Below are 12,577 nucleotides of genomic sequence, written 5' to 3' on the forward strand. Positions count from 1 at the left end.
TTCTGAATCCATGTTGTTCAATACATAGGATGCTGTTTTTATTTATAAATTTCATAAGTTTGTTGCTGTTATATAACTTCGTTTGTTCACAGCAGTAACATTTGCAGCAATAAAAAGAAACATCAAAACAGTAATTCATAAATTGTTTCTGAATCCAACTGTCTTTCTTAAAACAAATGTTAACCCCCAAAAAATTTCTTTCTGGCCACAATAATCAAATGTCATCAATAAAACAACCCTATCAACAAAATTTAGCTATGAAGGGGAAAGTATACATCCACAGATTCATAAATGTCGACTCTGTCACTTTATTCACAGACAATTTACAGGGCAAATACACTCATGTTCACAAGAAACAGAACACCTTGAACAACTAGAGATAGGACGTTCATATTCACAGGACATGTACATTAGTGTGTTCTGTAGAAATGATTAGCATTTTAGTCATCTCGGTTCAGCATGTGTCCCACTGTCTAATAGGCACAGGGACAACCATGGGCTCTGATAACTTTTTCCACACATAACGGTATCAATGTATACAAGGAGTGAATGGTGTCCTGTGGTATAAACATCCATGCTGCATTCCATTTATGGTGGTTGGCATTAGGACACAGCACTGCACCTGTCGTTTCACTATATCCCATACATTTTTGACTGGCAACAAGCCTGGTGATCTGGTGGACCAAAGCAAAAGGCTGAAATCCTGTGACACTAAGAAGGCAGTTGTTTATGCAGCAACATGTGATCGTGCATTGTCTTGCAGAAAAATTGTGTTTCGAGTGTTGTGCAGGAAGGGTATGACTAGCCGTCGCAAGATGTCATTCACATAGGTCACAGTGTCCTGGACACACACCAACTGTGATTTGTGGTTGTACCCAATAGCACTGCACACCATAAGGCCTTGAGCTGGCACTGTATGTCTTTGGTAAATGCAGTCACTGTGACGCCACTTCCTCTGTCTACAGTGAACCAAAATGCAACCATTATTTTCAGACAAACAGAACCTCAATTCGTCCAAAAACACTATCTGATTCCATTCCTGTCCTCAGTGATTTTGTGCCATACACTACTGCACATTCGTTGGAGATAGGCGGAGAAATGGACGATGCACATGTATCCCATGTTGTAACAAACAGCGACGGACTCTCACCCGATAGTGAACAATGTGTTACACTGATCCACTGTTGTGTGAGAGCTGAGGAAGAGACATAGATCTGTGCTGCAGTGCCATTCGGATCGATCTCATAATGATCTACAGCCTTCCATGAAACATTCTGCACACATCATTCACTGCCGAAACACTTCGTCCCACATGACCAGCAATTTCCTGGATGAATGGTCCATTACCTACAGTTTGTAGCAACAACAAGAGCTGCAGGCATATTTTACCACTAGATCATATTGTGCAGTGATGTCAATATTGATGTTGAACCCACAGGTTGACATGGTTCAAATGCTAATCATTTCTGCAGAACATACTAATATACATGTCCTGTGAATATGGATATCCTATCTCTAGTCATTCAAGGTGTTCTTTTTTTTCTGTACATAAGTGTAATAGTACAAAGTTTACCGAGGATAAACAGCAGATGAGAAAGTTAATCCTTTCTTAAACATGGTCTTACAACACAATGAATCCAGTTTTTCTTTACAATGGTTTAAGGACAGTGAAACTGATGATAGCTGTTTCTGAGATTAAATTATTTGCACCAGGAGGAGAAAACATAATTTAATAAAGAGAATTAGTTTTAATAAAGACTTTAAGGGGCACTACAAGCAAAATACTATGTCATCAGTAAAACAAAAATCATTGACTCTTTTATTCAGCCATTCATTCATTCATCATGTATCATAGATACTTTCAATATGTAGAACATTCAGGAGAATATAACAAGTCAATGTATATATTAACAAAAGACGAGGAGATCAAAGAAACTCAATACACTATGTGCTCAAAAGTATCCAGACACCCCCAAAGACATACATTTTTCATATTAGGTGCATTGTGATGCCACCTACTGCCAGGTACTCCATATCGGTGACCTCAGTAGTCTTTACACATCGTGAGAGAGCAGAATGGGGTGCTCCGTGAAACTCACAGACTTCGAATGTGGTCAGGTGATAGGGTGTCACTTGTGTCATACATCTGTACGCAAGATTTTCACATACCTAAGTTCACTGTTTCCAATGTGATAGTGAAGTGGGAACATGAAGGGACATGTATAGCACAAAAGGATACATGTCGACCTCGTCTGTTGACCAACAGAGATTGCCAATGGTTGAAGAGGGTCATACTGTGTAATAGGCAGACATCTAGCCAGACCATCACACAGGAATTCCAAACTGCATCAGGATACACTGCAAGTACTATGACAGTTAGGCAGGAGGTGAGAAAACTTGGATTTCATGGTCAAGCAGCTGTTCATAAGCCATACATCATGCCAGTAAATGTCAAATGACACCTCTCTTGGTGTAAGGAGGGTAAACATTGAATGACTGAACAGTGGAAAACGTTGTGTGGACTGACGAATCATGGTACACAATATGGTGATCTGAAGGTAGAGTGTGGGTATGATGAATGCCCAGTGAACATCATCTGGCAGCATGTGTAGTACCAACAATAAAATTCAGAGGCAGTGGTGTTATATGTGGTCATGTTTTTCATGGAGGGGGCTTGCACTCATTGTTGTTTTGCACGGCACATGTCTGTGAATGCTAGAGGTGGTATGGGGTGTTGGAGGTGGTACGGATGTAGTTGTTGGTTATCCGCAGCATACTAGATGGTGCTGGAAGCAACATCTATTGCACATGCAATTTCTCATGTTCTCATTGACAGTTTCTCTTCAACATGATGCAGTTCGGCCTCTTCCAGTTAGGGCATGCAGTGTCCCCTTGGAGCACCACAATCACACCTGCTGACAGTGAAGGTAATCCTTTCTTGAAGCCTCATTTAACTGTAGCGAAAAAAGTATACGATGGTGTCGGATGTTGTGCATAACAATTTTGATAAAGGCGATGAAAAGTTCTTCCGTTACTGCGAGCTTCTCCATACAGAAGGACCATATTCATGTATTTTGCATAAACGTACTAAATGGCTCTGAAGCTCAGAGATACATGAATGAAACTCAAACCAAGTCAGAGGGGTAGGACAGATGTCAAATAACATTAACCAATCTGACATAAGCACCCCCCACCCCCAGCTACCCTCTTGCACACCTACCTAGCAAACATGTTTTCAAATGATTGTAGCTCGGAAATGATACCGATACGTTCCCGGACATAAGTGCCTATTTAAAATATTATGTACTCACTCCCCACTACCAGTCCTAGGAGTATGTAACACGAATTTTTGAACACCCTGTATGTTATTAGACAAATGTACGCCCAAAATTTCAATACTCTATACTAATTATTGTTTAGTGTTATGATTTTTTTTCTGTGAGTGTAGTTACATGCATTCATTTCATCATGCTGGAATCATAGCTGTCACGGAAAACCAAGTGGAACATTTTCTCATGCATCAAGCAAACTTGTGCAAAAAAACATACAATATAGGTGCGCATTCAGCTTCTCCGGCAACAGGTAAGGGACCAAAGGCACTCCTCCCATGATTCCATCCCACAGATTTATGTCAAAGTGTTGTGTTCCGACCAATAATGTCTATTGTGGAGGTTGAAAATACCTTGATGAGTGAACATAGATTTGTTAGTGCGTATCACACTATAAAATGTTTGTTACCTTGCACTTATTCAGGGTGTATACGTGGACAAGGAAAAAAAATTCCCGGATTTCCCGGTTAAAGATACACTTTCTCCCGGATGAAAACACACTTTTTCCGTGTTATTAAGTGACGGTATCTTTTCCCTCGGAACTGTAAAACTTATCAATCCTTTGAATGCTTATGGTTTTATACACGGGCGTAGAATTTCCCGGCACTTTAGAAAACGAAACTCAGGGAAGAAAACTCCTTTTGGAAAGACTTTTGATGAGCAGCAACATGTACGCTGCATATTTTCATATTACAAAAGTGTATATTCGAATTCCAATAAATACCGCATGTTACTTTCTGAACCATTGTACTCGAGATTTCAATGTGCTTTTGTAAGCCAGTCATAGCTCATGTCGCGTGATCCCGCCAGCCGATGACAGCGGATATTCAGACCACAGGACACGTGATGTAGTCAGCTAATATCAACACTATTGTTAAGTAGCGCGAATACACAAAGAGGAAAAGTTAATGTTTTAAATTAGTATACATAGTGTTGCTACAAGGAAAGCAAAATTTTCACATATAACATTGGTCTCTAAGGTCAATAAGCTGCAACAGAAGCTAAGCTTTCACTTATATCACACAAGTGTGCCAGTAAAATTTTTAGCTGAGTCCAGTGACTTGCCCTCAAGTTTTCCACAAATAAATTAGCTACAGCAGAGGAGAGAGAGCTTCCCGGAGCACTACATCAATTTGTTCATAATAAGGACATGAATGATCGTCTGGGCTCGAAATACTTCTAAATGGCTCGTCATCAAACGCTCTGTGATTTAAGAAATTCATCGTACATTCTCGCACATAGTTCAACTTGCATAAAAGGAAATTTACTTTGAAAGTAATGCTTTTCAAACCACCATTCGCAATAAATTCCCGCGACCTGTTAGAAATAGGCTCGTTTCAGTAGTCGTGAGAGAGTGCCAGATAACAGGTGCCACCGCACTTCAGCAGCTGCTGTCACTTACATTATGTCATAAAAGGAAAAAGACATCAGAGGATACTCCAAGAGCATCGGAATTTCGTGAAGCATACTAAAATAGCACATTTAAAGCGCATACTTAAAGAGCACATTCGTATGTCCCAATTCCCAATCAAGTAGGCCTCGACCTGATACTAAGCTTTTCAGTTGGGTTCTGGGATGTAAATTTTCTTGGAGTACCAGTACTGTATTAACTCATTTTTGATTCTTTATTATGGCATAATTCCATACGTGCTAAAAGGTGAAAACGTGCACTTGAAATGCAGCAAGCAGTTGAAATTAGCCAAAGTGTGGAGCTAAACACTTCGTTTCAAACACATTGACTGCCTCAGCATAAAAAATTAATAAAAACCAAATTTCTTTAGCAAACCGACAAAAATAACTTCATTGTTCTACAAGGTGATTAATGCATGGCTGTCAGAAAAGTGGAAATAAAATAAAATCTGAAACTAACAATGTATATTAGCCTTCCGTAATTTTGTGAATGTATTTCAATTCACTTGATAGCTCCAGGCCACAGAAATCCACTTTGTTTTCATTTGACGTGAGAGCAGTAAACGAAGAGGAAACACCACAATCAGTAAATGTAAACACGGGTCACGTGGAAACTACACACTTCCCCACTATAACTCAGACTGCTCTACGCATCAGCCTCGGATCTATGATATTTCCCAACCGGGACAATATTTAGATAGTACCCCCCCCCCCCCCCCCCCGCACTCCACCCAGCTCCCCTCTATCGAGCGTTTGAGACACGGCGTCAAAAATCTGCAAAAATCGAATTTTCAAAAATATGTTCTTTTTGTATTGCACATGTTTCTGAAGAGTCTGATACATGAAACATACATGTTTGAGGAAATGTAAGACGTATTGTATGATCTTAAGTGTGCCAGAGTGCAGTGCCACTCCGCTTCACACAGCGTTCTCCTATCGCACGTCACCGTATTTCCCTCCATGGAACAGAAACGTGTATATTTTGTACCGGATGCCATCAAACTATATTCAGGACAGTGGAAATTAAAATGTCCTGTGGTGCCTCCCCTGCTCCCAGTCGCCCGGTTTGACATCCTGCCCCTCTTTTATATATATATATATAAGAAAAAAAAACAAAGAAACAAACAAACAACCTTGCAATTAATACGGAATGGTATTATTTGCAATTGGGAGAACAAGAACTCTTCAGAAAATTTGCACTCTTTATTGCCTGTTAGCTAATAACATATTGCGGAGACATGGCTTAGCCACAGCCTGGGGGAGGTTTCCAGAATGAGATTTTCACTCTACAGCGGAGCAATATCCTTTCTTTCAGGAGTGCTATTTCTGCAAGGTTCGCAGGAGAGCTTCTGTAAAGTTTGGAAGGTAGGAGGCGAGGTACTGGCAGAAATAAAGTTGTGAGGACGGGGCGTGAGTCGTGCTTGGGTAGCTCAGTTGGTAGAGCACTTGCCCGCGAAAGGTAAAGGTCCCGAGTTCGAGTCTCGGTCTGGCACACAGTTTTAATCTGCCAGGAAGTTTCATATCAGCACACACTCCGCTGCAGAGTGAAAATCTCATTCTGGATACAGGAAGTTGTCATACATTACGTAAATAGATATGCAAAATGCATGCATTTTGTGCCAAAATGAACATTAAGGTCGGTTTATCTTGCTAAAAACAATGAAAATCACGGAGCCCAACAAAGCATACCTTGCGCATGATGCAACTAACAGTGCTTGGCTTAATGTGTTATTTTGTACACATGCATTAAAGAATTTTGGAAAAAGGTCTTAAAATATCAATATCATTTAAAGTAATAATACAGATAGCATTTTATGCTTATTTAGTAATAATTTTGTACTCTCTCAACAATCTGTACAACTCAAATGAGGTGAAACGATTACTGCTAATTCCTGATGAAAAATGTGTTTATTGTGACTGAACAATGATACAAGCTTATTTTCATTGGAACAAGAGCGAAATAACGTACGCACCAGGTAATGCTTTCGTTGTAGATGGAGACGAGCATCATGAGGATGGCGAGAGAGTAGAAAATGCAGTCGCGCACCATGGGGTACCAGTTGAGGTGCAGCGTGGCGCCGGCGCACAGCGCGCACACCGAGATCACGAACATGATGTTGAAGACGGCCGAGCCGATCACGCCCGAAACACCGATGTCGTCTTTGGCGAAGAAGACGCCGATGACGACGGTGGCCAGCTCTGGCGCAGACGACCCGGCGGCCATGAAGGTGGCGCCCGCCACGTCGGGTGACAGCTTCAGCTCTGCACACGTTTGAGCCACGTCTTACTAGCCCAGCCCAGCCGCTCTACTGCTGTGTGCCTTATAGCGCCGAAACAGCAAGGTACACATAAATGAATATTCTGATGTATCGGAGGCAGTATGCAAATGGCGCTACAGTTGACAAACTGAGGGGCCCGATTCAGCATTATTTATTTTATTATTTTACTTTCATAAAATGGAAATGTAGCTTCGAGTAAAATTTTATTTCACTTATTTCAGCGATAACAGATGCTATGCATAATGATTTTTGAACCATTATCTGAACGACATTAGGGTGGTCCACATAAAACCAGTACGCCTCACGCCCGAGATTGAAGTAACAACAAACTGACTAAAAAGGAACAGATCATAGTAACGTTAAAAAAACATTTAGGTACATATTTATGGGAGATACTGGAAGCGGTGGCCATGAGCATCCAGGCCACTTCACAAGCAGTTTGAGTGGAGATGATTAACTGGTATGCGAGGTGTACGAGTTTTACATGGGACATGCTTTACAAGCCCCTAAAACTACTTATCAAAGTTGACTCTTATTAGATCCGCACATACAGCATGGGAAGCAAACACTGTTTACAAATAATAAGTCCCTCGTATTAGAAGATTATAATGTTTAGACCTCTGGACAGAAGAGAATTGCGCGGCACGCTCCATAGGGCTACTGGCTACTGCACACAGTCAAATATCACGCCACGCCCATTGGGAAAGATTAATCTGCGTTGCGCTTAGAGATGGAAGCTGGAAAATGAGTGCAGTGGTGTGGATAAAGATTATTGCATGTATGACAACTTTACACCGAAAAGTGGTAAACAGACAAACTGTAAAGACACTCTGTGCTTCAACTCAAAATTAGGGAAAGGAAAATAATAACACAGGATCGCAAAACCAGCACTGTGAGACTGTCACTAACAACTTTAACACACTTAAGAGCCAAAGAAACTGGTACACCGACCTAATATCATGTGGGGCCTCCGCGAGCATGAAGAAGTGCCGCAACACGACATGGAAAGGACTTGACTAATATCTGAAATAGTGCTGGAGGAAACTGACACCATGAATCCTGCAGTGCTGTTCATAAACCCGTGAGGGTACGACGGCGGGAGATCTCTCCTGAACACCATGTTGCAAGGCATCCCAGATGTGCTCAATAATATTTATGTTTGGAGAGTCTGTTGGCCAGCGGAAGTGTTTAAACTCAGAAGAGTGTTCCTGGAGCTAAGTCTGTTTGAATGCACAGTGGACATGAATGGATGCAGGTGATCAGACAGGACACTTACGTACGTGTCACCTGTCAGAGTCGTATCTATACGTATCATGAGTCCCATATCACTCCAACTGCACACGTCCCACACTATTACAGAGCCTCTACTAGCTTGAACAGTCCCCTGCTGACATCTAGCGTCCACGGATTCATGACGTTGTCTCCACATCCGTACACGTCCATTCGCTCGATAACATTTGAAACGAGACTCGTCCGATCAGGCAACATATTTCCAGTCATCAACAGTCCAATGTCGGTGTTGAAGGGCCCAGGCGAGGCGTAAAGCTTTGTGTCGTGCAGTCATCAAGGGTAGACGAATGGGCCTTCGGCTCCGAAAGCCCGCATCGATGATGTTTCGTTGAATGGTTCACACGCTGACACTTGTTGACGCCCCACCACTGAAATCTGCAGCAATTTGCGGAAGGGTCACTTCTGTCACGTTGAACGATTCTCTTCAGTCGTCGTTTGTCCTATTCATGCAGGATCTTTTTCCGGCCGCAGCGGTGTCGGAGATTTGATGTTTTTTTGGGATTCCTGATATTCACTGTACATTCGTGAAATGGTCGTCTGGAAAAATTCCCACTTCATCGCTACCTCGGAGATGCTGTGTCGTGCATCAATGATAATACCACGTTCAAACTCACTAAAATCTTGATAACCTGCCAGTGTAGCAGCAGTAACCGATCTAACAACTGCGCCAAACACTTTTTGTCTTATGTAGGCGTTGCCTACCACAGGGCCGTATTCTGCCTGATTACATATCTCTTCAGCATGCCTATACCAGTTTCTTTGGCGCTTCAGTGTACAAATGAATAGTTGTCAGACATCCGAATCTTGAAGATCATCTGTTTCCAAAACTTATAGAAAACACCTTCGAGGACTGCATTTTGGCAGTGATGAAGTGCCCCCCCCCCCACCAAAAAAAAAAAAAACTATTTCCCGATCACTTCACAATTGCCGTTTTGGATGGGAGCGCTGTGAGCAGTTTCCGTACTCTGCTACCCGTTGCTCTGAAGGACGCGTCAGCGCTCTAGTGGCGCTCAGACAAAATGTAATGGTTCCTGAACTCTGCTTGGTGTACGGCAGCGGACAAAACAAACTTCAAACTGCATTGTGTTAACACATTCTTCTGTCGAAAGACAACAGAAACGAATACAAGGAAAATAACTTTTCTTTTATGGCCTAAAAATTCAGCAGAGCGTGTAGGAGGCAACGGATTTTTTTATACGTTCACTTTTAATACGTTCTTTTACACGAAACCGTTGAAAATGAAAATAAAAAAGTTGTGTTACGATGTAAAAATTGAAGCAAACGTGTCATACATTAGAAATTAATACGTACTTTTACAGAGATGTGTTCAAAATTAAAACTGAACTGTCGTTTTACGATCTAATAACTTGAATGAGTAGCAGATAAAAAAAAAAACACGTTCGGTATTAATACGTGAATCTATATGAAAGTGTAAGAAATGAAAAATGAAATACAGATTTCGGTGCACGAACTAATAACTAAATACAGACGAGCAAACACAGAACTGTATTTGCTATTGCATAATTTTACGAAATAGAGTGGAAAAATCAAATTTATTTTATAATCTAATAGTTAACGTGTAAAGCATTAGGGTCTGCGTAGCTAGATGCTGCATAATAACTGTACACAATACCTTTAATCCATGTAAGGGCTGAACAGTTTTGTGCTGCAGCTGCTGCTCTCACCATAGCTCTTTCTAACGGTATTAGCAAAGCTTTTACGTATTTATCGATAGAACTGAACTCCGTTATTTATTAACACTTTTTCATCTGAGTGTACTCTCCGATAACGTATATTTCCGCGATAACTATACATTTCAGCAGACGCCAAGAATACGCATCAGTTGTACATGCTATAGTATCAGTATGACTTGACTGTACAGCACCGAACGGCTTGGGTCATTCGAGTATTGTTTAGTATTGTTCGGCGCCTTCGGTCACATCTGCACGTAGACGAGGTTTAGTTCAGTGTTCTGCCATCGGCAATTGTAAAATAAACAGGTAATACGTAGTTTGTAAGTCCAATGAATGTGCTGTAAGTTATAATAAAAATCACGTTATAATCTTAAATTTTTAAAACTAATATGAATAAATAAACAAACTCACCAGTGAGCAAAGTTTGCCTCTGGCTTTGACGGCAGGAAACTCGTCATAGTTCAGACGGTTATCAGTTAGGAGATCGGCTTCGATGTGAAGAATGGACAAGGCGTTCAATCTCTCCTCAAACAAAATATACGTGGATACGATTTCAGTCTTTTAAGAGCAGAAAACGAGCGTTCTGCTGAACAGTTTGTAATTGCCATACATAGAAATATTCGAAGAGCAGTGTCAACATCTGGAAACACGGACTGTAACCTTTCTTTTAGTAAAAATTTACTCATTTCGAGTGATATATCACAAATCTCCGAAGATTTCATAAGTTCCGTGAAATGTACACATTCACTGTTCTTAAGGTTACTGAAAACTGCGAAGGAGTCCAATAGTGTTCTATACCTTTCCTTCCTCCTCATTAATTCAGCGTACAAGTTGTCGAGTACTGGGAGAAATGTATCGACTCTAAATTTTTCCCTTCCAGTCAGAAAAACTTCGTCAGAGTCCGCTTCTTCGCCATCATGAAGTTCGCGTTTTCGTGATCTTTTATAGGTGCATTCATAGTCTACATCAGTCCCAATCTCCATAGATTTATTTTCATAATAGTCGAATATGCCACGAATAGATGCAATAATCCTACAAGTATCAATATTTACATTTTGCAATTTCATATTTACACTATTAAATTTCTGGAGTATGTCCTTCCAAACTTTCATTATGAATAATGTTTCTAGTCTGCTGAGTTGATTCAATAAAGCTGAAGCCTCATTTCGCACAAGTGGTTTTTCACACGTATTATTGGCAATATGTGTGAGGGCATTGATAACGCCCTCCCAGTTTTCATATAGACTTACACACGCGTCCTCTCTTGCTGCCCAACGTGTTTTTGATAAACTTTTTACCGTTTTGCTTCCTGGTTTCATGAAAGAAAGAACTTTATCCCAGCGCTGTGTAGAAAGCAGAGAAAAATTATAAAGGTTTTGCACTACATTGAAAAATGAACATGCTTCCCGATAACAGCTTGCAGCACTAGTGCCGACTAAATTCAAAGAATGTGCTGCACAAGGCACATAATGCGCTTTCGGATTTCGTTCTTTAATGCGTGCCTGTAAACCAGTGTACATTCCTGACACATTGCTTGCGTTGTCTTGTGACTGGCCCTTACAGTCAGTAATATCAATGGAATTTGTAGACATGACTTTCAGTACGGCCTCAGCCAAGTTTTCGGACTTGTGTCCCAGGTTTGTTAAAAACAGAAGGAAACGATCAACAGGTTCACCACTCTCGTTCACTTATCTTAATATGAAAGATAATTGATCAATATGTGAAATGTCCGCAGTAGAACCTACTATTATAGAGAAATATTTGGCCTGTTTTATTTCACTTATGATAATTCTTTTTATTCGTTCAGAAAGAAGCTCTATTATTTCATCACAGATCGATGAAGAAAGATAACTTGCATGTCCCTGCCCTGGATTTCCATATCGTTCAATGTGCTCTGCGAGAAAAGGATCAAACTCGGCTATAAGTTCAAGAGACGTCATAAATTGACCATTATGTAATGAATGGAATCTTTCAACGTGTCCACGTAGGGTAAATCTACGGATTGTTAGTTTCTTCATTACTGCAAACACCCTTTTCAACACACTGCACCAGTACATTTTCTCTGTCTCAACATATGACTCTAAATGGTTATCTATTGTTCCAAGTGACTTTTTTCTTTTTAAGAGTGATAACTCAGAATTTTTGTGGGTGAATTCTCATGATGAGATAAAATATTAGAAATATTTTTCCAATTTGCAGCACCATTAATAGCAATCGCCGCCTTACCTCCGAACAATTTACATTGTGCACAAAAAAACATCACCGGTGCTACAGGAGTATACTAGAAAATCACGCAAAATTAATTCACCATTTAAAAGTTAACGGTAAAATACATTTTAGCCCAAATATCTCGTTTCATCGTCTATTGATCTTGACTTCACCGTTACCATTTGATTAATGCCAGGTTGTAAGAAATTGTCGGTTGTTGATTCATTGAACACACCATTCTGCAGGATCTTCATTAACGAGGTTATTTCTTTTTGTAATGTCTGACTCGACACTTAGTTTTTCGTGAAACTCGAAATTAGGAACAATTCATTTTAACTTTTGTTTCGTCTGTATTTACTTCTTTTAC

The 12,577-nt window shown here is 40.5% G+C and overlaps 1 protein-coding gene across 1 annotated transcript in view; it reads right to left on the minus strand.

Moving 5' to 3' along the window:
- Positions 1–12,577, minus strand: part of LOC126253098 (probable sodium/potassium/calcium exchanger CG1090) — a 538,377-nt gene that overhangs the window by 77,845 nt on the left and 447,955 nt on the right. The window contains exon 5 of the mRNA XM_049954205.1: positions 6,713–7,001. Within this exon, the coding sequence (XP_049810162.1) occupies positions 6,713–7,001 (289 nt within the window). The remainder of the gene's footprint in view (positions 1–6,712; positions 7,002–12,577) is intronic.

Source organism: Schistocerca nitens, chromosome 4 (genome assembly GCF_023898315.1).
Source record: "Schistocerca nitens isolate TAMUIC-IGC-003100 chromosome 4, iqSchNite1.1, whole genome shotgun sequence".
In the NCBI taxonomy this organism is placed as follows: Eukaryota; Metazoa; Arthropoda; class Insecta; order Orthoptera; family Acrididae; genus Schistocerca; species Schistocerca nitens.